The sequence below is a fragment of the Engystomops pustulosus genome, chromosome 8 (genome assembly GCF_040894005.1).
Source record: "Engystomops pustulosus chromosome 8, aEngPut4.maternal, whole genome shotgun sequence".
Lineage (NCBI taxonomy): Eukaryota > Metazoa > Chordata > Amphibia > Anura > Leptodactylidae > Engystomops > Engystomops pustulosus.
This window is the reverse complement of record NC_092418.1, coordinates 80,296,526-80,321,356: the sequence shown is the minus strand read 5'-3', so window position 1 is coordinate 80,321,356 and position 24,831 is coordinate 80,296,526. Positions and strand designations below refer to the sequence as shown.

Genomic DNA, 24,831 nt, shown 5'->3' with positions numbered 1-24,831 from the left:
TGAGGCTGCCGGCAGCCATCGCTGTGTTACCGGTAAGCCTTTGCTGCAATATGCAGCAAAGACTTACCGGCTATGGAGAGGGCTCAGCCCTCTCCATGCCGCCGTATAAGACGATTACCGGCATATAAGACGACCCCAGAGAAGACAGAAGATTTTTCTGTCTTCAAAAGTCGTCTTATACGCCGGAATATACGGTATATCCTCTATCATGTGGCAAGGCCAGCAGTGGGTCTGCTTCTCTTGTGCCCTAGCAGTACCCGTGGTTTTTGCAGCGAAATTCTAGCTGATGGTTTTCTACAAATTCCACCCTTTGCATTGTTTTAAAGTCACTGAGAAAACTTAATGGCCGGTTCACAGTCTGTTTTCACTATAGGTTTTTTATTTTTCTAGCAGGTGATGATTTGCCCCCTTTACAGCAGCCCCTCTTTTACAATGTCCGGTAAAGGAAAGGGGGCAGTATATGAGAGGTGCCCCTATAATTCCTCTTTGCAAAACCCTCACCCACTCTTGTTCTGTTAAAATAAAAAAAATCTGACACTTGCCTTTCCACCGTTGCCCTGTGGCTGTCCTATCCTCTTCTCTGCTGCGTTGTCTGTATGTGGAGCCCTTATACCGGCAGACTTCATGTGCTAACATCATTGCACCTGCCGGTACAGCGCACACAGTAATGACAGAGGAACAGCAGCCTCAGGGAAACGTGGAAAGGTAAGCATCAGATTTTTTTTTTCAGATTTATATTAGTGATTCCCAACTGTTAAATCACGTCTTTAGATGACTAATTTTTTTTTTCTGAATGTATATTAGCGGCTCAGTTTGGAACATGTCTTTATTTTTATGTCTTTATCATGAAAGTAACTTGGCCAGAAATCACATCCCTTTTATTTTCTGACGTCTTTGTAACCACAGCAAATTTATAGGTTTGGATTATTTGAAGCATTCTCCTTCTGTCCTGATGTCATTTCGGATTAGGGAGTGCCTGGACTATGTAGGTCTTCTGTACTTCCAGCTGTGCACAGCTGGTTTACCCCAATCTGATAAGCCTTCTGCCACTGGTTGAACATACGGGTGACGTTTTCCCTAATCCTCAGTAGGAATGCTTTATCATAGGAGACCTGCTTTATCTACTGTTTTATTCCATACTTTGTTTTGTCTGCTGCTTTATTCCTATGCATTCTCTGTCCCTCTGTCAGGAGATCAGTGAGTTAAAGGAGCAGATTGAGGATGTAGAAGGCAAATACATGCAAGGGCTGAAGGAGATGAAGGTACTAGTGTGTGCGACACTAATCCACGCCGGGCATATGGTGTGCTGACACACTGAACTAAACCTTTGCTTCATATTGCTGGACTACTAATTCATGTTCACAAATATGCAAAATATATGTGCATTGTTTGTTTGTATGTTTTTTGTTTAAATCATTTTGTATTTTCCTTTTTTGACGTATGTCCATTGTCTTTCAGGACTCCTTGGCAGAAGTGGAGGAGAAGTATAAACGCTCCATGGTGACAAATGCTCAGTTAGACAACGAGAAAACATCCCTGCAATATCAGGTGGACACTCTGCGGGAGGTTCTGCTGGAGCTGGAAGAAGAACTGGCAGAATCCAGGCGTCAGTATGAAGATAAACAGAAAGTAAGTTGTAGAATCTCTATTACATGCCTATTTTTGGGGGACTAACAATCCTTCTATAGGGGAGTTCTTGTGGCAAACAGGTGATTTTTAGCTACTGAGACCTATAGGATAGAGATGATTTATTAATAGCAGTGTAAAAATCCCAAATGTCTATATTTGCAGTCTGTGCTGTAGATACTTGGACCGCCACCAGACATTGTCTATTGTTCTTTGGGACATTGTTGAATACATTATCACATTGCATTTACATGTAGCTGCAAATTGCAAAACGTGAAATATGAATGATTGCCTCATAGGTTACTACTACTGTATGTACCATACAAAGAAAGGTATTGAAATCTTCCCTTAGAATTATCTAATACATCATTGTTTCCCAGAGGAACACCTTATTTTAGAAAGTACCTTCAGTTCTCCTTCACCTGATTCCAGACACTTTCTTTGTCACACTGAAAATGTTAACTCCATCTAATCTCGGTTTGTCTTCTTTAGTATACAATGACAAATAATTACACAATTATACTGTATTACCAGCCAGTTATTAATTACGTTGGTGTATATGGCTGTAGATTTACTTTCAGTGTCTGTGTTTTAGAGTTGTATTTTGTATAATTGGTGATACAACTCCCATTTGTACAATTGGCCATACAATTTTATGTTGAGTATATCTTTGTAGTAGGGGGTGTCCTTACTTTGCCCTGGGTAGTGTTCTCATAAAGATGACATGCATAGGAGATTTCTATATCTTATAATAATACTTGCTTTCTTGGCAGGAGTGTGAGCGGCAGAAACATGACCAGGGCGTCCTCCGTTTTCAACTAGCGGAGATGAAGGAAGCATTGGAGCAAAGGGAGGCTCTGATGACGGTGAGGAAGCATGATTTTTATTTTATTTTTAATTTTTTTTTTATTTTGTTGGCCCCTTTATTCTTTGTCTTGAAAGAATTGGATGGTCCATTGGAGATGGTAACACCTTGAGTGTCTTTAACCTATTAGTTCTCTTTCTGATTATTCCTGTTCTTTTACAGTCCTTCCTTTTCAATTTCTCTTGACTTTTCTGTCTTTCTTTCTGCTGCCCTTTGCTGACCACTAGGAAATACGCCAACTACAACAGAAACAAGATGTCAGTGACCGTGAGATCTGTGACCTCAAGGAAACCATAGAGTGGAAGGATAAAAAAATAGGGGTATGAATCCGCATTAAGGATTTCTGTTGGGGAAATTACTTGGAGGATCTGAACTTAAATATAGAGTCTGGACTAAAAAAAAAAATAGAAGACGAGGCATGTTGAGACCCTCAATGGAGCTTGAAAATGGCTCCATTGAGGGGCTGAAACGTTGCACCTTTTACTCTAGGTGAATAAAAAACACCTTTAATGCTACAGGAGTGCTGCCATATGTTCCCATATTATCAACCACATGGCCGCATTGCAGCTCAGTATTATTCAAACGGGCTTCAATTTCAATACCAAGCGCAGCCTTTATACAGTATACTGTGTTATGTAGAGAAGTCTGAGCTCTTGTCCAAGTACTGGGGTCCCTGCAAAATGCTCATAGACCTCTGACACTCTCATCCGAACTTCTGCTCACCATTTTCCAAAAGACAGGCAAAATTAGGAATACCACTTTATATGTTTGAAACCTGTTTAAAATACCTTTTTCGGTGCAGTTTTTCCCTCTGTGTTCCCGCCTTGATAAATATCATCCTTCATTTTCTTTCTCTCATTTCCCTGGAAGTGCAGGCTCTAGAGAGACAAAAGGAGTTTTTTGATCCAGTTCGGAGTGAGCGGGACACCCTCAGGGAAGAAGTGACTCACCTAAGAGAGGTGTTGAAGGTACAATGTGTATTTTTATTGTTTCATTATGTATTTGCATTTCCTAGTGAGGAGAATCTATTCTACATAAGATACACCATCTGTCAGTATCCTCTCCCAAGGCCCTTGGGCTTCATACACATTGTTGGCAGATTTTCAGCACAGCACAAGCAGAAATTTTATATTGTCCATGTGAAATTGACATGCCTTTCAGAATGTTACTTTAATTCACAGATTTTCACAGTGAATTTCATTCTTTTAAGGCAAGGAGATATGCTTTAGATGCCACTTCATGTTTACACATGGTTATACCACAAATTCCAGTATATCATATGCTTTTTGTGTCGTATAGGTGTAGTACATTGATTCAGTAGGACAAATCGTGGACAACTAGAACCGTTTTACCTCCGATACTTCTCATAAGTTTCCCCCAATAACAGTATGTGAATGTGTAGCACTGCGGCTTCAGGAGCAGGCAGTCCTGTAACATCCTCTAGGAATTATATCTCCCATCCAAATTCTTCTGAAAGTGCAGATGACGGATGAGAAGGATGGTGAAGAATTGTGTGATAAAACCGCTGCCTACAGATATGTATTATACAGTTACTATCGCTGTTAAATGTCCTACCATAAATAGAAAGCTGAGATTTTTTTAGAAAGAAGTTGACCTTTAAGAAGAAATTTCATGCACTGTCTTACTTTGCAGCCTCCCACTGTGCTTTCCCGTCCATTTTAGCAGCCAGAGATATAACAGTTTTATCAGTCTGAACCAAAAATAAAGCCAGAAAAATAGGAATTAAAATTGCTGTGAATGTATCTAGATGGGTGCGTGTTCAGATTAATGATGATGATAACATGATATGTTTTAGTCTCTGTTCACATCTGAATCAATGATTTTCCATAGTTTAGCTCCGTTATAGGAGCAGAACAGCGACATTTACAGATGTCCACAGACCCTGGTAAATCATAATGTTCCCCATTGACAATAATGGGGTCCTTCAGATATGTGGGGCCTTTCATTTTACTGAGCTCAGTAGCACGGGATGCAGGATTGCAGATGTGAACAGATAACAAAAAAGGATAACTTTGTCATTTCTGTTAACCGTACCTCTTAGATTTGTTTGCAGATGCTTATGTTGATTTGGATCTTCTGTCGGATGACTTTCTTACTATCCAGAGGATGACTTGTAATTTCTACTGTAGCTGACTTCTAGTTCTGTTCCATTTAGAAACACGGCATTGTGCTGGACTCTGAAGGTACCTTAAATGGAGACGCTTCAATAGATCACCATGTAAATTCTGATGGTCCCCCTGATCCTCCAGTCCGGGCTGTGTCGATGGGTAAGTAATCGCGTGAGCTATTGTTTCTCTGTTAAATCTCTCTGGCAGTAAACTCTGTGCTGTGTAACCTTCCACTAACCCCGCATGCTGTGCTTTGTGTAACTTCTGTAGCCTGTTACCTTGTAAGGGTATTCTTCGTCCATAACAGCCTCCCTATTCCAAAGTAAAAGTAAGCAACTATATAAAGACAAGATAGACTATAAAACCAGTATCAGATGTAGACTACAGCAGGATCCAGCTACATTTATCTGGTAACTATTAGTTATTTGTGCACATTAAACAGCTTGCAGTCTTGGGTGTGATGAGGCACAAGCTACAATTTCTTCTTACATTTATGGCATTTGTGCACCAAAATTAGTCCTGGGTTCCTCAATCCTTATAGTGACTTCACTATTAGAGTAAATGTCTTTATCTGATACCTTAGCTATGGTCCCCTAGAGGACGAAGGCTGCTACATATTTTACAGGTCTTGTTTATGAACCAATGAAATCTGCTGTCTTTTTGACAATTTTACAGCTAGCCGAAAAAAGTAGTCTGAAGCATCTCTACGGGTTTTCAGGATGTACAGAACATGCTTTGCTGTATGTTTCTTCTCTTCAGCAACCATCCTGGCTTGGAGCAGTGGGTTTTCCTGTATTTCTCTGCACTATCCAACCTGTTGCTTTCCTACCTAATCTTGTGCAGAAAACAATTCCCTCTACTTTCTTCTGACCTCTGCTGGCTTTAGACAATTGGTGGATCCGTCATTTTATTTGTCCATGGTTTTTGTAGGGAAAACAGAAGAAACAATAGAAAAAATGGATTCCACATCAGCGGTGGGTGAATGTTCACCTTCTGAAACTGAGCAAGATGCACAGGAAATTGCACAAGATGTTGAAAAAGACATTCAGTTGCCTGCTGAGGGTGGAGATGTGACAAATTTGCAAAATGAGGAGGTAAATAATAGCAAAATTGAGGAAACAGAACCTGTTGATGTCTTTGGCCATCACAAATCTGATATTGATCGGGAGAACCAAGAAGATGAAACATCTGTTGATCTAGAAGATAAAAAGGAGACCTCACAAACTAAGGTTTTGGAGAACATATCAGAAGTTGATGGTGAGGCCACATTAAAGCAAAGTGATGAAAGCCCCTCTGGAAGTGAAGTCTTCCAGGACGCTGTGGATTTTGTTGATGAGACACCCAGTACAACGAGTGAGCTTGATGAAGACGTCAGCGGTTGTGCAAGTGACTCTGAAAAAGAGGAACCTAAGAGCACTGAAGCCGGTCAATGTAGCATACACGGCATACAGGAAGGAGCTGAAGCTCTAAAAGATAATGTCAATATCTGTACAAAAGATGAAAGTAACACTTTAGAGGGTAAACAGGATGGTCTCAAAGAGAGCAGCACTCATGAAGATCTTAGTACAGAATTGTCAGTAAAAATGACTACTGATAAAATTGTAGATGTAGAACATGAAGACCAAGGTGACGATGAAATAAAACCACAGCAGACTCAACAGGTGGAGTCTGGGTCACTGACTACTGAGGATCAAAGTAAAACTGATGCAATATTGTCTGCTGAAAGCTTAGGAGATATTGATCAGGGTAAGAGAATTCCTGCACCTGAACAACACACGGAAGTGACAAGTAATGACTTGGTCGCACAAGTAGAAAGTGAAAATGATAAAACTTCAGATGCTTCAGGGTCTAAACATAATAGCATAACAGAGGATGAAGTCCACGTAGTTCCCCAGGATAGTAGTAGCCAGAATGTGCATAAACATGTTCCCGACAATGAAAGAGAAGAAGTGTCTTTGGAAAGCGAAGATCTCAAATCAGTGGAGCAAAGGGAAGAAGACACATTGTCACGTGATGTAGTGAGCGACAACAGCCAAACTACAGATGACACTTCGGCAAATGAAGCAGAAACTCCAAAAGAGACTGTTCCACCTGAGGTTTTTAGTAGTGAAGGAGAATCCTCACAAGAAGTCGAGGATACAGACGACGACGATGATAGTGGTGCCACGAGAAGTGAAAAGTACACTGGAGAGAGTGAAATGCCCTGCCCGACATTAGGGTCATCAGTGGACAGACAGTCGCTGGAAGATATTCGCATGGATGATGCCTCAGATAAGAGTCCCAAGAGAGGAAAAGGCAAAAATAAGGAAGACTGTGTGGTCTCCTAATGAAGTGATTTTCTCCCATTCTGTAGATGTCCTTGTGGCACTGAAAGTTAATGCTTTTGCACTAGTCAGACTATGAAAAGCTTCCATGGGTTGCATATTTTGTAACTAAAATGCAGGTTGGAGGTTTATCCCACAGTACACCTTTCTGATTCTTCTTGTTGGCTACTGTTTATGCTGCTGCATTTTGGGGATGCATCTTAAGCCTATGAATATTATAGCACAAAGCTACTTATCCTTTTTTCTACCGATAGCCCTACCATTGGTTCCAGTTCATGCAAATGTTGATTATGTATCTTTATTAAGCAAACATTTGTTTCTGTACCCAGTATAACATGATGAGCATGACATGAGTGAGGCCGGCCTCACAGTTTGAGAAGCACCTTAGTGAGTAGGAGCCTAAGGGGCTACATTTTATGTTGCAGAGGGCGGAATATACGATATAGAAGTGTAAATTTGGATATATACAATAGAAAAAAGTAGGTTAATGGTTCAACGACTACTGAATGAACGTTCTGCAGATCGGGTCGTACATATTTAAGACAATATTAGGGAAGGATCTTCACTGTTCATGGACCAAAAGATCTTCTGTGAGAATGAAAGCACTTTTGACTAAGTATCAAACATTTTCAGAAACAACAGATTATTCTTTTTTTCTAGATGAAGACCTCTAGACATTGTTGGTTAGTTTTAAAATGTTATCTGGAGGACATTCAGTATGGTTTAACTCCTCGCCTACAGTCTGTATTTAGGCACTTTAAGTAAATCTCGCCTTTGTCGTGCCTGTAGGCAAAATTTGCACTTCATTCTCCTTCCATTTTACTCATGTTCTTGAATAATTCTATCAGGCTTGTCCTTTTATACCTGTTTAATCTAATTTATTCAAGTGCCTTTAGGAGTTAATAATTTCTCTTTTTTTTTTTCACCAAAATTGTGAGATGTTTTTAGAGTTTTTGAGACTCCATATATAGTTTTATAGCATAACTTTTATTTATTTCTCTTGTCCTTGGAGTCGCATGATTTGAGTTCAGATTCCATGTAAAACCTAGTATGAATGATCAAGGAAGTGATTAATAAGTAATGAATTCTTTGTTGTATATGTTTGTCCTGTATACGTAGAGTCATAATACAGTATAGTGTTTCTTATGGGTTTTACTAAAAGTACAGAACTGTTATACCAGCATTTTGGACATATCTGGCTACATGTTCTTTTTATAAAAAAAATTATAATAATAAAAATTGTGAAAATTATGACGAGTTTGTCCTGTTTAGATGTGAGGGGATGTATGATGAGGGTTGCAGAGAAAATATACAGTAAGGTTTTGAAGGTAGAGTTACACTTTAGCTATAAGGAGGTGTAAATACTGTACACTGCTACTCTGCCATAGACCAATGTAGAAGTTAACTTCCAGCTAAATTTTATCCTGCAACAATCATTCAATCCTTGTACTCATCAGTACATTTCTCTGGTATAGAAGAAGCCTTTACATTATATAATATAAATAAGTTCATTGTAATATTTTCCAGTCCAAGGTTATGGATTTTGTCCACAAATCACATTCATTGATGGTAAAATAACAAGAGTGTGCTACTTGCACTGCCTGATATGCGTAGAGATGAATGGAAATGACTTGGGGTAATGCTAAGTAGGGGTAGGGTTTAATCTGTTAAACTGAACACATCTTAAAGCGGTTGTTTAGTCCCAACAAGGATGGGGGCTAACTTGCTTTTGGGAGAGGGACACAGTGAAAAATACCCCCCCCCCCCCATGGATCTTGAGAATGAGGTTCCATTGTACCCCAAATTAACAGAGCGACCAGTCACACATGCACCATGCTGACCCTGCTTCTCTATTCAGGGGCTTAGCGGTAGATGGCACCACACTTGGCTGTCTGTCAGTTCCATAGACACTGCACATAGAATCGTGCAGCAGTGCACATATCTGACTGGCCACTCCATTCCTTTGAAGTTCAACAGGGAGTAAAAGGACCCCCATTATTGTGATCCGTGGGGTTCCCATTACTGTGACTCTTCAAACCCCCCCTATCCCCATCGATGGGCACTAACTAGTTGTGACTGGACAACCCCTTTTAAATATAGTTATATGAATGTCACAAAATGATTTTTTTTTTTTTTCTCTTTTGCTTATTTAAAAAACATAGGGATAATCGGTCATTGATATATTTGTATGTGTCGCCATCTTGTGGTTGTATTGTAAATTGCAGCCTGTCATGGTTTTTTTCTGGTCTGTCAGTCACAATGATGTGTTGAATGAAAGAGTGAACATATGTAACTATTGTCTATCTGCCGGGTCACTCACTTGGTTGGTTTATGGTATCAAATGCTGGTTAAGTAGTGCCTGTCATCATGTGTTAGATCATAGATATAGTTACCTATATAACATAAAGTCATGCTTTATTTTCTGAAATGGTCTGGCTCACGAATCTTTGTATTCATACATTTACATATGCAGTCATTTCACTACCTATAAAACCTTGCTCATCATACATAGTGTAAAATTCCCTATTGTATGTGGTGGCTACTCACATTGTGTGAGGCTGCATTCTAGAATAAACCAGCTTTGACTTACAATAGGCCAGAAAAAACTTCATAACAGAATTCCTGCTGAAAGCGATACAATGTAAAAGTAACAAAGAAGAAGATTTGTGTAAATCTGAACTGTATATTTTGGAAATAAATTTTACTCTGTAAACAACAAAAATTCTTCATTTATTTATAGTGTATTACATTTTCATCCTGCTTAATAATGGTTGAACTGAAACTATTGCTGAGTTTGTCCAAAGAGTTCATCCCCTGGGAAGTAAACGTTGACAGCTGCCATACACTGACTTGAAGCAGAGATCCTGAAAACTTGTAATGCACATATATTCTGAAAATAAGATTACATTTCTAGATTTTAATGGTATTGGGCAAGTTTGGTGGTTTTCATAGAGATTTGACCAGTACAAGTATAGAAAATCATATTGTCCATTGTTCCAGGACCTCCTTTTACAGCGAATTGGTGGAGCAAATTTCAGTAAAATTAAATCTGAAGAACCACTTAAAAAGGAACTAGTCACCCATCCCATCTTTACAGACAAGCTGTCATAAAGGTTGGATAGTTGAGAAGATGCATAGCATGAGTCTGAATGACGTTTTAATCCTCGGTAGTCCGTCTCAACAGATTCCCGAACTCTAAACAATCTTCAGTTAGAAAGCTGACTGTGAACTTGGTTGAAACCCTCAAGTTTGCAGGCCCCACCGTCATCATATACATAATGCAGGCTGATAGACATTACAGTAGATTCACTAGTAAGACTCTTCATAGTAAATGAAATCTACCATCAAAATCGAGCACAATAAACCTGGGACACTTACTCATAGAGCCAGGCACTGTGACTGTTATAAGCTGGTGTTACCAGGGCCCCTCCGTGCTCTGGCTACACAGGCTGCATGTTGGAACATCACATTACACTAACAGGCTGTTTTCATGTGGTTTCATTGCTGTAGATGTGAAATCTGCATTTGAATATTGTACTTTCCATTATGAACATGGATTATTATGTGTACATAGTCTTGCCCTTTTGTGTGTTTTCTACAAGATCCTGAAGATCACAGATGTGTTCACAATGTTATAATAATTGGGTTATAATAATAAAAAAAAAACTCCTGAAAGGCAGATAATGTTTTCAGATGGCAAAAGCAGCTTTACTTGCCTGTTGGATCCCCTGCAGGGCTGATAATGGGTCATGTACCATGTGATGGCTTTTACCAATGACTGAACTGTGCCATCTACTCATCACGTCACCATAGATGTTTGGTGGTTGTTCTATGATATTTTTTTTTACCTTTTGGGGAGATTTAAGGATGAACTTGTACAATCTGTATAAGCACCCCAAATGCAATTTTGTTTTCAAATACATCTGTTTCATTGCCCCATGAAGAGCTCTGGTAACATCTTCTAATGTTGCAATAAGGTTGCACAAAACCCCTTGCATTTGCCATTGCTAGAAAGTGTAATGTGCATTGCATTAAACATTTAGTAATGGTTTGATGTAGTGTAATTTTGCATGCTATCATGTATGACATTTATAGAAACAAGCAAAGACATCCTCTACAGTGGTAGACAAACTTCCATTTATAGCCTCATTTGCTTCATTTATGACATTCATAGACTTTAATAAAGTTGATGGACAGGGTCGTTCTTTTTAAGACAGTTTTTGAGTATACTACACTTCTTTGTCAGTGACAAACATTCTTGTTTGTTAAGTGCAATATGGAGAATACGACCTGTCATGTCCAAAAAATGAGATTTCCCTGAGTGGCACATTTATATCTGGAGTATTGTGCTAATGTATAGATTAGTTGTTGAGTTTACTCGTGGCAAGCAAGATGATCAAAGGAATCTGTCATCAGATATTTACACCATTAAACTACCAGCCTCCTCAGGTAGGGCATGAAATTTCATTTCTAGAATTTCCTTTTTTTATTTAAAAGCTCATCCTTTTACTTATAAGATAATATCCTAAAGATACAGTTCTGATAGATCTCATCTTTAATATGACACCAGTAACATATTTCTAGCTACTATAGAAGTTCCGGAAGTGACACTCTCCCTGCAGCCTCTAAATGTGACTTGGGCAAATATGACTCTGCTTGTTTTTACATGACTTTGATGGATAAGATTTTTTTTAAAGGGAAAAGAATGAGATTTAACTTTGAGGTAATTCTAGAACGGAAATGTTATCCTCTACCTGAGGAGGCTTGTAGTTTAATGGGGTAAAATGTGGTGATTACTTTCCTTTGAGAATCTGCATAAAGGTCTTTTGGCTTGTTCTATCCGTAAAAGTTGTTTTCTATGTTCCTGGTATTTCCACTCAATACCTTTCAATTAAAGGGAACCTGTCGGCACCTTTTTCACAAATACAGCTGGTGACACGTTCCAGTAGTCTATTAACTGACACTATTTTTTCAGTTAAAAAATGTTTCCCTCATAACCCTATAAATTTATAAAAAATATGTATTTGACCACATGAAATTACAGCAGCCTGCATAGAGAGGCGTAGAAATTAATGCTAAAAGAAGGGTGTCGGTTAGTAAATCAAGCTTTATGAGAACCTGCCACTAGCTGTATTTGCAAAAAATGTTATCTTTTAAAAAAAATCAACCATTGAAATCAAGCATGATAAACTAGGGCACTTACTCCCAGACCCAGGCACTGTGACTGTGGTAATCTTCCTATATTTGTTATCCATTGCCTCCTTCCTTCTAAAATAAACTTAAAATTATGCTGAATGGCTCTGGGGGGTTTTACGAGAGCCCCCCATGCTTTAGCTTCACAGGTTGTTCCACTGTCTCATCCTTCCCCCTGCTGCCTTGGGACTTCCTCCCCTTCCTCTGCTTGCTGTAATCTCACACAGTACGAGGAGGAAATGACTCCTGCACAGTGTAATAGCCTGGGAAGCTATAGCACGGAGAGTTTCTTGGAACTGACCAGGTAGCCATCGGGTTCATAAGCATAATTTTACAAATGAATTTTTAGAAAGTAGGAGGTTATGGTAAACCACAGTCACAGTGCCTGGATCTATAAGTAAGTGCCCCTGGTTTATCATTCCCCCTTTAATCATTTAGGTGCTCTGTGTTCCTTTTGTCATTGTTAACTGCTGTCTTTGACTTTATTTTTCTAAACTGTCTTCTTAAAGAGATCAGGCTGAAGAAGCTAATGGATGAGAGAGAGTCCTTCCTGGAGCAGGTAATGGAAGACTGTCGGGTTTCAAAATGAGTTCACTTTTATCTGTTCAGAATCCATTATTATTGGGAAAGTATTAATGTGTCTCGGCTCAGGACCAATACCATGACGAAGTTTGAACTGACAATTGTATTTACAAAAAGCCCCAAGGACCAGAAAAATAGTTTCTAAGGCTGCATTCAGACGGACGTATGGGTGAGGTACCACCTTAGGTGGCAATGGCATAGACCCAATGCGTCCCCCATAGACGACAATGGCCGCATGGAGCGATATGGTGCTGCACAGCGAAATGATAGGACATGCCGTGCGGATATACGTCCGTCTAAATGCAGCCTAAGATGTGATAAAATATAACTATTTTATACTGCGTACAAATAAAAGATGTAGGAATCACACTTATAACTTCTATTTGTACCTAATAAAAATAAGTTATTATACACCTTTGGACCATGGGTATTTGTCTAAATCAGCTCCATTCTACTACAACTTTGATGGGATTTTGAATTGGTTTTTCTTTGGTTTGGAATATTTCTAAGGTGAAAAAGAATCTTGTTACTTTTCACATGTTCTTTTTAGACTATTTAGCATCCACAGGGGTAAAATTGATGTTAAAGTAAGCAGATGCCAACTTCACACTTTTTTAAAAGATATTTGCAACACACAGAAGAAGCATCTTCTCTGTCTTGTAGTGTTTTTCTGTTAGGGCTTATTCACACAGGGGTGTCCATTGCACATCTGTTAAAAACAAATCTGTTTGTTTCTGTTTGGTATCCGTTCATAAAATAAAATCCCGCATAACATACTGATAAAAACCGTATTTGTGAATACGCCCTTATTCCTACTAGAGCTTAATGAAGTAATTGTCATCCAAGTGTGACTACTCTCCTCTGTCCCTGCAGAATCTGGCACTGACTGGACATTGTGAAAGTGTTCGTAAATCAAAGTTAATATGGCACCAGTTGTAAACTTTGTCCTTTCTGTGTGACTATAAATGTGATTTTTATGGATTTCTGGAATATCGAATAAAGCTGCAGTAACTCGTTTACAACTGGTACTGGATTCATTTTTATTTATGAAGTTACCATAACATCTTGTTCTACATGAAATCCAGATGCACAGTGTTCAGATGCTACTCGAGGAAATGGTGGGATGATTATTCTCTGACCCATTGTGTGGTTAAACACCCCTCTAATGGTAACACCCAGGGAATAACAAATTCCCATAATCCTGAGTTATGAAGAAACTTATATGTATTTTTGTCATTTTCTCATTATCCAAATGTTGTGTATAGAAGTGTCTGTTCATTGTTATATGGACCCCTGGACCTTTAGTGTTCTACATATTAAGCATTTCCAGGATGAATAAGAACTTCATGTCCTACACAGTGCATGCTATCATATTATCACAGCTACTAGGTCATTTTGCCATATGCTTATTGCTTAGTAATACCTGTCACTATTCCAATTCTTAATGTTCTCTTATCCAGATTAAGAAACTCAAATTCCAGCTGGAAGAGAAAAGCCTCAGGAACAGAAGCCCAGAAAATCCAGACATTGAAAATATGGAGAATGGCACTGATGTGCAAAGTGAGCAGGGTTTCATCTACCATATGTAGCTCATGGGGTACCTCTCTGCACGTTCACTGTGAAAAACAATAACGCACTGACTTATTATCTGCATGGAAATAAGAATATGCTTATAATGTATCCAACTATGCATACACACCAGTGACCTAAGGTGGCTGGACTGCGTTTAATTATTAGGCTATGTGTCTTAAAGCATAACTAAACTTAAAACAGAATTGCAAGAATCAATGGTGCAGATGATAATAGTAAACTAGTTAAAATAGTAAAAAAAAAGTATATTACAGTTTCTTTCTTTTACCCTTTCCTTTCTTATTTAGACGGTTTGTGTAAATCAGATTTTTGTCCTATATCCAATTACCGCTGAGAGATAAAGGAACCTTGTAAAGCATCTAATGACTTAACTCTTGGATAGTCCCTGGATAGTATAATGTCTTCTGAGAGATGGCTGAATGATTAAGGGAACTATTCTCTAGGTCTGCAAATAGTTAATCTTTGCCTACTTTACTTATTTCTATATTGGATATGAAACACTGCTCACTGCAGGAGAAAGAACGAGCTGAAGAAAGAGAAGCGGTTTCATGTAATAATGTACATTACAAAGTTTATTTTTATCACCTGCACTATTCATTTATTTCTTCAATTAAAAATTTCTTTAACGGTTTAGTTCCACTTTAAATTAAACAGATTGTGGAAAACCTTATAAAAACCTATTGAGGTAAAACTAATGTCCTCTACTTTTTGCAGTAGATTTTTGCCAATTCGTAATACATATCTAGTAGGCTAAAAAAAAAAAGTTCAATTTTTCAATACTACTGAAGACAAAGGCTTCCAAATATCACCATATGCCCATACGTTATCTGTTGAATGTATACATCTTCCTTAGACTCTGCAGAAGCTGTATAATTAGTACCAAGGGATGTATGATAGTCCAACCTGTGAGATCTGATAAAGTTTTGAGTGTTTTTAATAGAATGGTCTCAATATAGAAAACTCTACAGCAGACCCTAATGTATTTGAAATATTGTAAGAAAAATATATTTTCATTGACACTTGCATTTCTGTAAAAATTACAATTAGTAGTTTTCCGCTATTTTGTAAACTTTTTACTAACTCCTGGACTTTTACAATAAATTGAAGGCAACACTTGGGATGTCCCCAAGATGTGGTCAGTTCTACAAAAGACCAATAACATGCCAAAAAGTAGCATTACAACAGGGGTCCTCTGTGTGCAGCATATTAAATTATCCACTATATCACTGTGAGCTGTGCTGTCAATCACCTGAAAGGGAACCCGTTACCAGGTTTTATATCGCTGGACTGCCAGTCTACTCAGTTGGGTATAAAATGCGCTTTGTAGTATTCCCTTTTTTATGTTAAATCACATCTGATAACCTATTTGAAGAAAAAAAGTCCTATGGAAATAATCTTTAGAGCGTCACTTCTTGGATTCTTCATTACCATGCTTTTGGTATTCTAATTAAAGATAAGGATCTCATCTTTTATGAGAGTTACAGAACCAGAGATACCGACACTTAAGGGTCCATACACAAAGCCTTATGCCCGGTGACCCATCCATTGAGAACAGGGCCACACACACTGGGAAAGATGGAGCATGCTCTATCTTTATCTCATCTATGGTGCGGAACATGTGTGGCACCGTACTGCTATGGGGGCATATATGCGGCCGCATATTCATCCCCACAGATGGCCATCTCAATATATCCCAAAGGACATCTACCGCCAGGATCAATGATTGTGAACCAAGAACACTGACATACTGGTGTGTGCTCCCTCATGCAGTCTCTGCACTTCTTTTAAAGGGGTTTTCCCCAAGAAGAAAAGTTAGGCCCCATCTCCGTGCTGAAACCCCTGCAGATCGGGGAAACAAGGGGTCCGTCGCACCCCTCATTGCTTTGTCAGATTAAAGGAGCAGACGGACGCACATCACCGTTCTGCTCCATTAATCTCTAAGCATGGCGCTTGGCAATTCCCGTCAGCTCCATAGAGAATTTCGGGGGTCTCTGCATTGAGAACCCCACTGATCAACAAGTTAGGCCCTATTTCGTGATTAGGGCCTAACTTTTTTCAGGGGAAACCCCCATTAACATCTTCTACTCTGGTTTTTAAAAAAAGGAGCTTTTAAAATTATGCAAACGAGCATGAGGGGCTCTGGACTACATAGGTGTTAATGGAGACGGGAGCCCCTCAGGCTAATTTACAAATCCTTTTTTTGTATTGAAAACGAGGGCATAAGAAGCTTAAAGAAGAGCAGACCCCGCCATAGGGAGCACACACCAGTATGTCAGTGTACTTGTTTTACAATCCTTCATCCTGGTCATAGATATCCTTTAAAGAAACGAGTTGGAATTGCATCTTTATCTGCACCTCTCATGTTCCCATCTGTGGGGGAGATTTATCCAGACTTTTAGCTCTGGATACCGTTGTGAAACCATCGCATTTCCTGGAGCAGAGCCGGGAATTGCAACTATATACCCCTCTAGACCAGGTTGGGAGGGGAGGTTCTACAGACTGCACAGGGTCATGCCTGGCTTAGAACTATGCGGAGGACACTGTGCCAGCATCCACCTCATGGCATGTAACAAGAGGCCAGAGCATACAGTGTGTGTGTGTGTGTATATATATATATATATATATTATATTATATTATATTATATTATATTATATTATATTATATTATATTATAATTTCCATTAGGGGGGGGTCATTAGGTGCTAATGGAGCAGCAACGCAAAAAAATATCTGCCTTTATCTTCAATGGAATTCTATAAAGTATACTTCATACCCTACCTGGTGGGGCTTCTAGTAGTGTAAAAGCTGGTGACAGTGTCCCTTTAAACCTACACCTAGTATTTATTTATTAATATGTTCCTCAGAGTCCTCATATTACAGGCTGTTTAATGACCAGCCTTCACTATGAGCCAGTTACCACACTGGATGATACATATTACATGTAAATGATATATTCATACTCCCATTATTGTAGACGTATGTAGATCTCCACAGCTCAGCAGATCCAGGGAGACCGCAACGTCATCACGTCAGGATACATTTTTGTCAGGTTTGTTTTAATGTTTGCTAATATTTAATTCCCTGTAATGTGCCTGGTTTTGATGTTATCTGACAATAATTAGAGGGAGTCTAGCAGCTCCCAAATGCTTCTGCCAAGCTAAATAACAGAATTTATAAAATCTTATTGAAAAGCCTGCTGGAGGAACTTATACCTTATTTCTAATGTATCTCCTATATTTAACTTTTCTAGTTAAAATGAGTAAATGTATATATTTTATTTTCTGTACATGGTTACATGGTGACCATTTTGCCTGATCGGCAGTGAATCAAATTTACAGATGCTATAAAGCAACCCCATAAAACACAGCCACAATTGTTAGTAGATGTTCATCGACTTTAAGCAGAGAGTTTTAGATATGTACTATGACCTGTGCAGAAGGGGAGAATGTCAATTTTGATACAATAAGTAATTCTTTGGAGAGATACATTACTGGGGAAATGCCTGCAGCATTCTCTAAGGAGGCCAGGGATGGATGTCAAACAGTTGCATCCGTCCCCCATAGCCTCTAATGGCATCCGATGAGTATATACTGGGGTCTTCAGAATGAAGCAGGATGATACAGCACAGACTGTGGCACTTCATCTAGTATTTCCTGCTGGATTCCTCTCCCTGCCAGTAAGTTTATGGATACGTTCAGCATCTACGCCAGGAGCTTTCCTAAAAGAGATCTGAACATAACCTTATAGAGATGCCCAGATGTTATTGAGGGGGTTCTCGATGTCCACAAATTAACTATACAGATTGCTAGTATATACAAAAATGAATAGAGTGTTCAGACATGCAAAATACAGTGTACTGCCTCCCATTTATACAACTGCAACTACAGCTCTTTTAAAATAAGTTATTCTTATAATAATATTTATATAGCACCATTGTATTCCGTAGCACTTTACAAATAGGAGACATATACAAATAAAATACTGCATTCGGCTACATTCAGACAATGTATGCCCGCCGTACCGTAGTACGGCGGGCATACATCAGCACCGCGGAGAGGAGCACGGGATGAGCGCAGCTCACCCCCGCCCCGCTCCATAGAGTAACAAAGGGCCCGGCGCCGTATCACGTAGAAAGATAGGACATGTCCTATCTTGCTACGGTGCCGTACGTACGGTGCCGTGAGCCCATAGAAGTGTATGGGGGACGTACATCGGCCGTATATATATGTACCCCATACATGTGTGTGAATGTAGCCTTACAGAGTACAAACAGTCATATGGAACAACACAAGAGCTTACTGTCTATGAGGACGAGGAGGTGATACAAGAGCTTGCAGTCTATGAGGATTAAGGGGTGATACAAGAGCTTACAGTCTTTGAGGATGAGAGGGTGACACAAGCTTACAGTCTTTGAGGATGAGGTGGTGACACAAGAGCTTACAGTCTACGAGAATGAAGCGGTGACACAAGAGCTTACAGTCTTTGAGGATAAGGGGTGACACAAAAGATGAGGATGAAGAGCTTACAGTCTATGAGGCTGAAGGGGGTGACACAATTCTAAGTGCTTTAATTGTTTTGTAGAATACACAGATTTGTTAGGGGTTCTAATACTGAATGAATACTAAACGGGTCATTCAAAAAAGTAGCAGCCTGTTCCTCTCATCAACACCAGATTTCGGTCAATTACAGCCATTATTATATCACTTCAGTTGCGCATACTGCATTATTGTGTCTGGGATTTTTAATAGAACCAGCTAATGTTTGCACACAAATGTGAATGAAGGCTTTTATAGCATAACGAAGAGTTGTCAGTTGCAATATAATGCTATAAGTGCTGACATAACTATTCATTTTTCTTTATATTTTAGGAGACGCCAATAGACAAATCAGCGATCTGAAGTTTAAACTCACCAAATCCACACAAGAGATAACTGCGCTAGAGCAGAATGTAAGTTTAGACCTAAATAAAACTGAACATGGATGTAGCAGAGCTTGTGATCTTAAAATCCTGACATCATACTGTGTTCTGAAATATGGTCTGTGCACAGCCCATTGTCATTAACGGGTGGTAACCACACTGACTTCTCTTTAAGGCAGTGGGGGGGGGGGGGGGGGGTCCATCCCTGGCACTGGCAATTGTTCAGCAACACAGCATAGAGTTCCACCATAAATTGAACCTAAGACGTTTCATGCAATGCACAGAAGTGAAGTGAGCATGTAATGTTACTGTTTTCTTACAGCGTTGTCTGATTTTCAGATTATCCGACTTGAGAGTCAGCTAACTCGATACAAGTCTTCAGCAGAAAATGCTGAAAAAGTCGAGGACGAATTAAAAGCTGAAAAACGAAGATTACAGAGAGAGGTGAAAGATGGTTGTGCCTGCATGCATCTATTAAGCTTGTGTACTATATCTGTAGGCTTTTTTAAAGAAAGCTACCATCAAAGTTAAGCATGATAAACCAGGGACCGTGATTCTGGTTATTTTCTTATTTGTTATCCATGGCCTCCTTCCTTCTAAAATCAACTTTTAATAATAGTATGCTAATGAACTTGAAGGGCTCCTGGGGTTGTTACCAGAGTGTCTCCGAGCTGCAGATTCACTGGTTGTTACACTGTGCCCCCCACCCTTCCAAATTTGTGCTGAAACTTCCTCTGGCGCAGAAAATGCTACAGGAAGTGCTGAAGGAATAGGGGGCAGACAGTGTAACATCCTGTGAAGTAACATAGAGGGGCCCTGGTAAAACCCCCAAGAGCGATTCAATCTCCTTAGCATAATGAAGTAAAGAGGCCATGGATAACCAATATAAGAAGATTATCACAGTCCCTGGATCTATGAGTAAGTGTCCCTGGTTTATCATGCTCTTTATTTATGGTAGATTTCCTTTAAACTAAAATTAATTGCAGTGGAGAACACCATTTTAAATATATGGTCACTGGAGTATGGAGTCTGTTACCATATATGAGCAATGAGTAATATTTATTTATAAAGGGTATCTTGGAGGGTATATGAAGAGCGAAGGGATGGTTTGATTAGTTGTCGCACTCCTATAATGAGTATGGACACGGATATTGAGAGTCTTAAAAGCACAGCGCGCTTTGGGGTATAATTCCCCTTTTTCAAGTCTAAAAGTAAGACTGAATCTTGGGTACGGTGGGACCAATACCAAGTGGTTCTAACTTGGCACGCTAACCCGATGTCTTCATATCTCTTGGCCATAGAGAGCAGACACTTGGGTGTAAGTAAGACTGAATCTTGGGTATGGTGCCACCAATAGGTAGTGGTTCTAGCTTGGCATGCTAACCTAATGTCTCTGTCTATCATGTGCCATAAAGAGCAGATGCTCAGGTTAGCGTGCTTGGGCGTCTGCTCTCTATGGCACATGATAGATGGAGGCATCAGGTTAGAAGCACTGGGTACCACCGTACCCAAGATTCAGTCTTACTTTTACACTTGAAAAAGGGGAATTATACTCCAAAACACGTTGTGCTTTTAAGACTTTCAATAAAACCTTCATTGACTTTCAACTTTTCAACGTCCATGTACAGACTCATTATATGAGTGCACCAACTAATTAGATCATCCCTTTGTTCTTCTTCTATAATGATCCTGTTCAGTGTGGCTACTGACGAATAGAGGATAGATTTCGGTCTGAAGGCAGCACCAGTCACTAATTGATATAAAGGCCCTTAGTAGAGTTGTGCCTATTTGCAAGCACAACCAATATGTCACCTTCATCTCTACCTAAAACATTATTACACCATTTGTGCTTTTTATTTCCCCTCACACTCTTTCACCTATTCTGTACCCAGCCACATAGGTGTGGATGTAGTGAATATGGAAAGATGCAAAGGTGAGGGAGGGTAATGGTGTGATTGGGTTATAGGAGCAGTTATCTGACAGTAGAATGCCAACTCCTCCATCAGGTTTATTGCGGGGCTGGAGAGAGTGGGTAAAATGGAGATGGCCATAACTGAGCGCAGGAGGGGAGGCAGTGTCAGATGGTGTAAGCCGTGTTTCCATTATGCCCAGAAAAGGCAATTTTCTAGAGATGAAAATATCAGGGAGTTGGCTGCATATGGAACTTGGATTCATAGTGCTCTAGAGTGAGAGAGCGTTGAGGAGGAGATGGAAAGGGGATGGTGTAGATTGGAATGATTACAAGATTTGAGAGTAGGTAGGTTGGCAATGGGGGACAGAGGTCATAGTGTGAATTTGCTTTTCAAAGTATAAGATGAGTGATTAGTATTTTTAGTTAGACTAGTACTTGCAGAAAGAGTCATTTTGTTCAATTCTAGTTTACATTCTAGTATAATTCGGTTTGTGCACTTAAGAGTTGCACTTAGAAGAATGCACCTTAAGACCAAGGTCTAGTAAGAGCACTAGGGAATTTGATAATAATTCACACCTACCAATACAAAAAAAAAATGAAAACATTTAAGAAAAATGCCTTCTAGATGCCATGCAAACAGGAACACACACTATATCAGCCATACTCATGTCCCCACATACACGTGCACCACCATTCTAACAAAACGTGTCCACCTGATGGTTCTCTTGGCTTTAGGGAAGAAGAGTTTTTGATTTGCATGAACCCTGAATGCAGAGGGTCATTAAACCATGCAACATCTGAGGTTATTCACAGTGTTTAATGTGAACTTTTGAGTCAAACTTTACGCTAAAAATTAAAAACCTAAAGGCTTTCTTCCTAAAATCGCATTCTACCTTTTTTTTTTTTGGTTTCAAAAATCTTTTGGAAATCCCCGATTACATAGTTCTCGTAACCACATAAACTCAGTATATTAATGATGATTTTATGTACATAGCAGAAATCTTCACAATTCACTGTTTTCTGTCTTTATTGCGCTCTCTTTTTTTCTTGTAGTTGCGTGCAGCCTTGGATAAAATCGAAGAGCTTGAAGTTGGCAATAGTCATTTGATCAAGCGGCTGGAGAAGATGAAAGCTAATCGAAGTGCGATCCTGTCTCAGCAGTGACATTGTCTCATACAGAGGTCTATGAACCGTGTGCACATAGGGAAGGAGCGCAGGCTTCCGTTTCTATTAAAGTATAAAGAATTGGCGGTATGGACTATAGCCAATACTGCAGGAGGTGTCTTTATAACAATACATTGTCTGTTGAACATTTCCTCTTCTTCGGAGGGGGAGAAAAGTCACATCTTGGAGGCTCATGATGGTTCTGATGTGACTCCTTTGACACCTCCTGGGAGGTAGAACACAAGTATGCTGAGCCGGTATCTCCCGCAGTAGAGTGCAGCAGAGAAAAGTCTTGTCACCTACTGTATATGGGGGTCTCATGTAAAAGCAAAAGTTGTCATTAACTTCGAGCATCTTCTCAAACCAGCTACTCTTTTCCCCTAATATTCTGACCACTCAGAGGTCCGAAAATATGTAGCAGTATATAGCCCTCATTGAGAACATGCTAAATTCTGCTGCTGCAACAAAAAGCACAATATGAACTGGGTACCATTTTTATTGGACACGCAAAAAGGGCTGTAATTCCACTTGTCTGCTTCCTGCTTCACTTTTTGAAAGATGCAGCTATGGGATCCCGTATTGCCACGGAGGAGTATCTCGCAATACAGATAATGGAATTGACCCATGATACCAATCAGAGACCAGCATCTTGTATCTGGCAATGAGCCCATTATGGTTTTACATTATTGTCTAAAACCTGTATGTTATGTGTAGGATGCTCTCACCTGCCTTGAGCCTTTTCAGACACTTGGAATGTTTTTGCCTATTTTTGGGCGACCCTCACAATAATATTGCAGAAAACAGCTGGAAATAGAAGTCGCCCCAAACATTTTGGAATGTGAGTGTGTTTGTACAAGTGTGTTATCCCTTTTCTGGACTTACAAGCCATTGAAGCACGGACTTATGTCATATGATGTGTGCATTCCCAATGCCATTCAGTTTTGAGGAAAGTGGCCTTACTTGACTTGTGCTGGACTCTCTCTATGAAGGAGCATGAAGCGACAGGCATATCACGTCTACACTGGAGTTTTCTCTTTCAGGTTTAATAATAAAAAAAAATGTTTCATGAATAAAGAGGAGGATGAAACAGTAGATTTGTATTTGTCTCTCTTTTAAATTGAGAAAATAAAAGCATGAGGTATAAACTAGATAAATAGGTTTTGGAATGACTAAATATACACTAGTTACCAGAGCAGTATCCAGCTTTTTTGCCACCTAAAATTGAAATGCTTTCCACCAATATGGCCTCCAATTCTACAGTCCTGTTTTCCTGGTCACTCTAGCAGTGCTTGAGATAAGTGAAGGCACTCCTTACCATTCCTTATTCCTCTAATCTATTGCAGAGGAGCTTCTCTCCTGAGCATGTACATAAAGTGCATCACACAATGCTTTCGGCTCAAGGGGGGGATGAGGGGTGCACAAGCCGTGCAGACAGGCCACATGGAGCCTGCCAAGCCATGAGATGTGGTACGCACCCTGCTGACAATCAGTCCAATAGGCACTTCTATAACTGATTTAACATAACTGATGGTAGCTTTCATTGGTGCAGGAGGTTGTGAGTGGGCTCTCTCCCGCCGCTCCAGCAAAGTAGCATAGAGTAGACGAAAATAAATTTGTTCTTGCAGGGGACAGAATTCCATGCTTCAGCAGTGATCTTCCTTTGTCAAATGGAAATCTGTTTTAGAGAAGTGACGGGAGCAAAATTAATTGTCCACTCCGATGTTCACGTAGATGGGGCATATTCCATTTATCCACTGTTTAACTAATCCAATCGGCCACTCTGACAAAATGCAAAAATGGTTAGGCTACATTCCCACTGCCGTGAGCCCGCCGCACCGTAGCACGGCGGGCACACGGCAGCGCGAGGAGAGGTGGAGGAGGTGAGCGCAGCTCACCCGCGCCCCTCTCCATAGCGATGTGTGGCCGCGGCGCCGTAATACGGGAAAAGATAGGACATGTCCTATCTTTTCCCGAGCTACGGAGCGGTACGGTGCCGCATGTGTGCTGCACTGTACCGCTCCCGTAGGGCGCCGCGAGCCCATAGAAGTGTATGGGGGGGACGTATATCGGCCGTATATACGTCCCCCATACTGTAGTGTGAATGCAGCCTTACAGTGAAATGCGTGTACTACTGATGTGAAGCGGGATCGGGCAAGTGAATATTGTGCAGAGTCAGCTGCTCACTTAAAACCACCCTGGGCAGCCTGCTTAGGTTGTTCTCCGACTAGTGCACATTTGTGGCTCCGAACGGAAATTAGTCCCAGGGACAAAAAATTGTCTCGGTGCCAAAAATGGGTCTACTGAACAACATAAAAAGAAATATATATGCATTTCCTGACAGCTAGTTGGAAAGCAAGCCAGCGGAGATTAAGACACTTTAGATCTCCCCCATTGTGTTTGCTAACTGTGTGAAAACCCTTGTTCAAGTGCGCTAGCACAGCTGAAAACAGTTTGGCTGATTAGAGCTGGTTGAGAATTAGGAGCATCACATTTGTTCTATAAAACTCTTACAATGGCCATAAAAAAAA

General features: G+C 39.9%; 1 protein-coding gene and 1 long non-coding RNA gene across 29 annotated transcripts in view; one reads left to right on the top strand and one right to left on the bottom strand.

Moving 5' to 3' along the window:
* The window catches only part of LRRFIP1 (LRR binding FLII interacting protein 1), an 86,098-nt gene extending 62,703 nt beyond the window's left edge, over window positions 1-23,395 (top strand). For 23 of the 28 annotated variants that reach the window (XM_072121411.1, XM_072121430.1, XM_072121421.1 and 20 more), the window contains 7 exons: window positions 1,191-1,262; window positions 1,459-1,629; window positions 2,400-2,492; window positions 2,719-2,811; window positions 3,367-3,459; window positions 4,668-4,779; window positions 5,551-7,405. In XM_072121411.1, coding sequence (XP_071977512.1) covers window positions 1,191-1,262; window positions 1,459-1,629; window positions 2,400-2,492; window positions 2,719-2,811; window positions 3,367-3,459; window positions 4,668-4,779; window positions 5,551-6,947 — 2,031 coding nt within the window. In that variant the 3' untranslated portion in view covers window positions 6,948-7,405. Of the gene's footprint in view, window positions 1-1,190; window positions 1,263-1,458; window positions 1,630-2,399; window positions 2,493-2,718; window positions 2,812-3,366; window positions 3,460-4,667; window positions 4,780-5,550; window positions 7,406-12,646; window positions 12,697-14,179; window positions 14,280-17,283; window positions 17,359-19,177; window positions 19,258-19,566; window positions 19,672-22,192 lie in introns of those variants that run through there. The other 5 variants (XM_072121434.1, XM_072121435.1, XM_072121416.1 and 2 more) reach the window with 5 other exon arrangements.
* LOC140075460 (uncharacterized) lies at window positions 1,624-4,683 on the bottom strand. Its single transcript, XR_011849425.1, has 3 exons — window positions 4,547-4,683; window positions 3,280-3,369; window positions 1,624-2,730 (listed from the first exon to the last, which is right to left on the bottom strand). It is a non-coding gene; the product is annotated as an uncharacterized lncRNA (long non-coding RNA).
* Window positions 23,396-24,831: the final 1,436 nt, after the last annotated feature.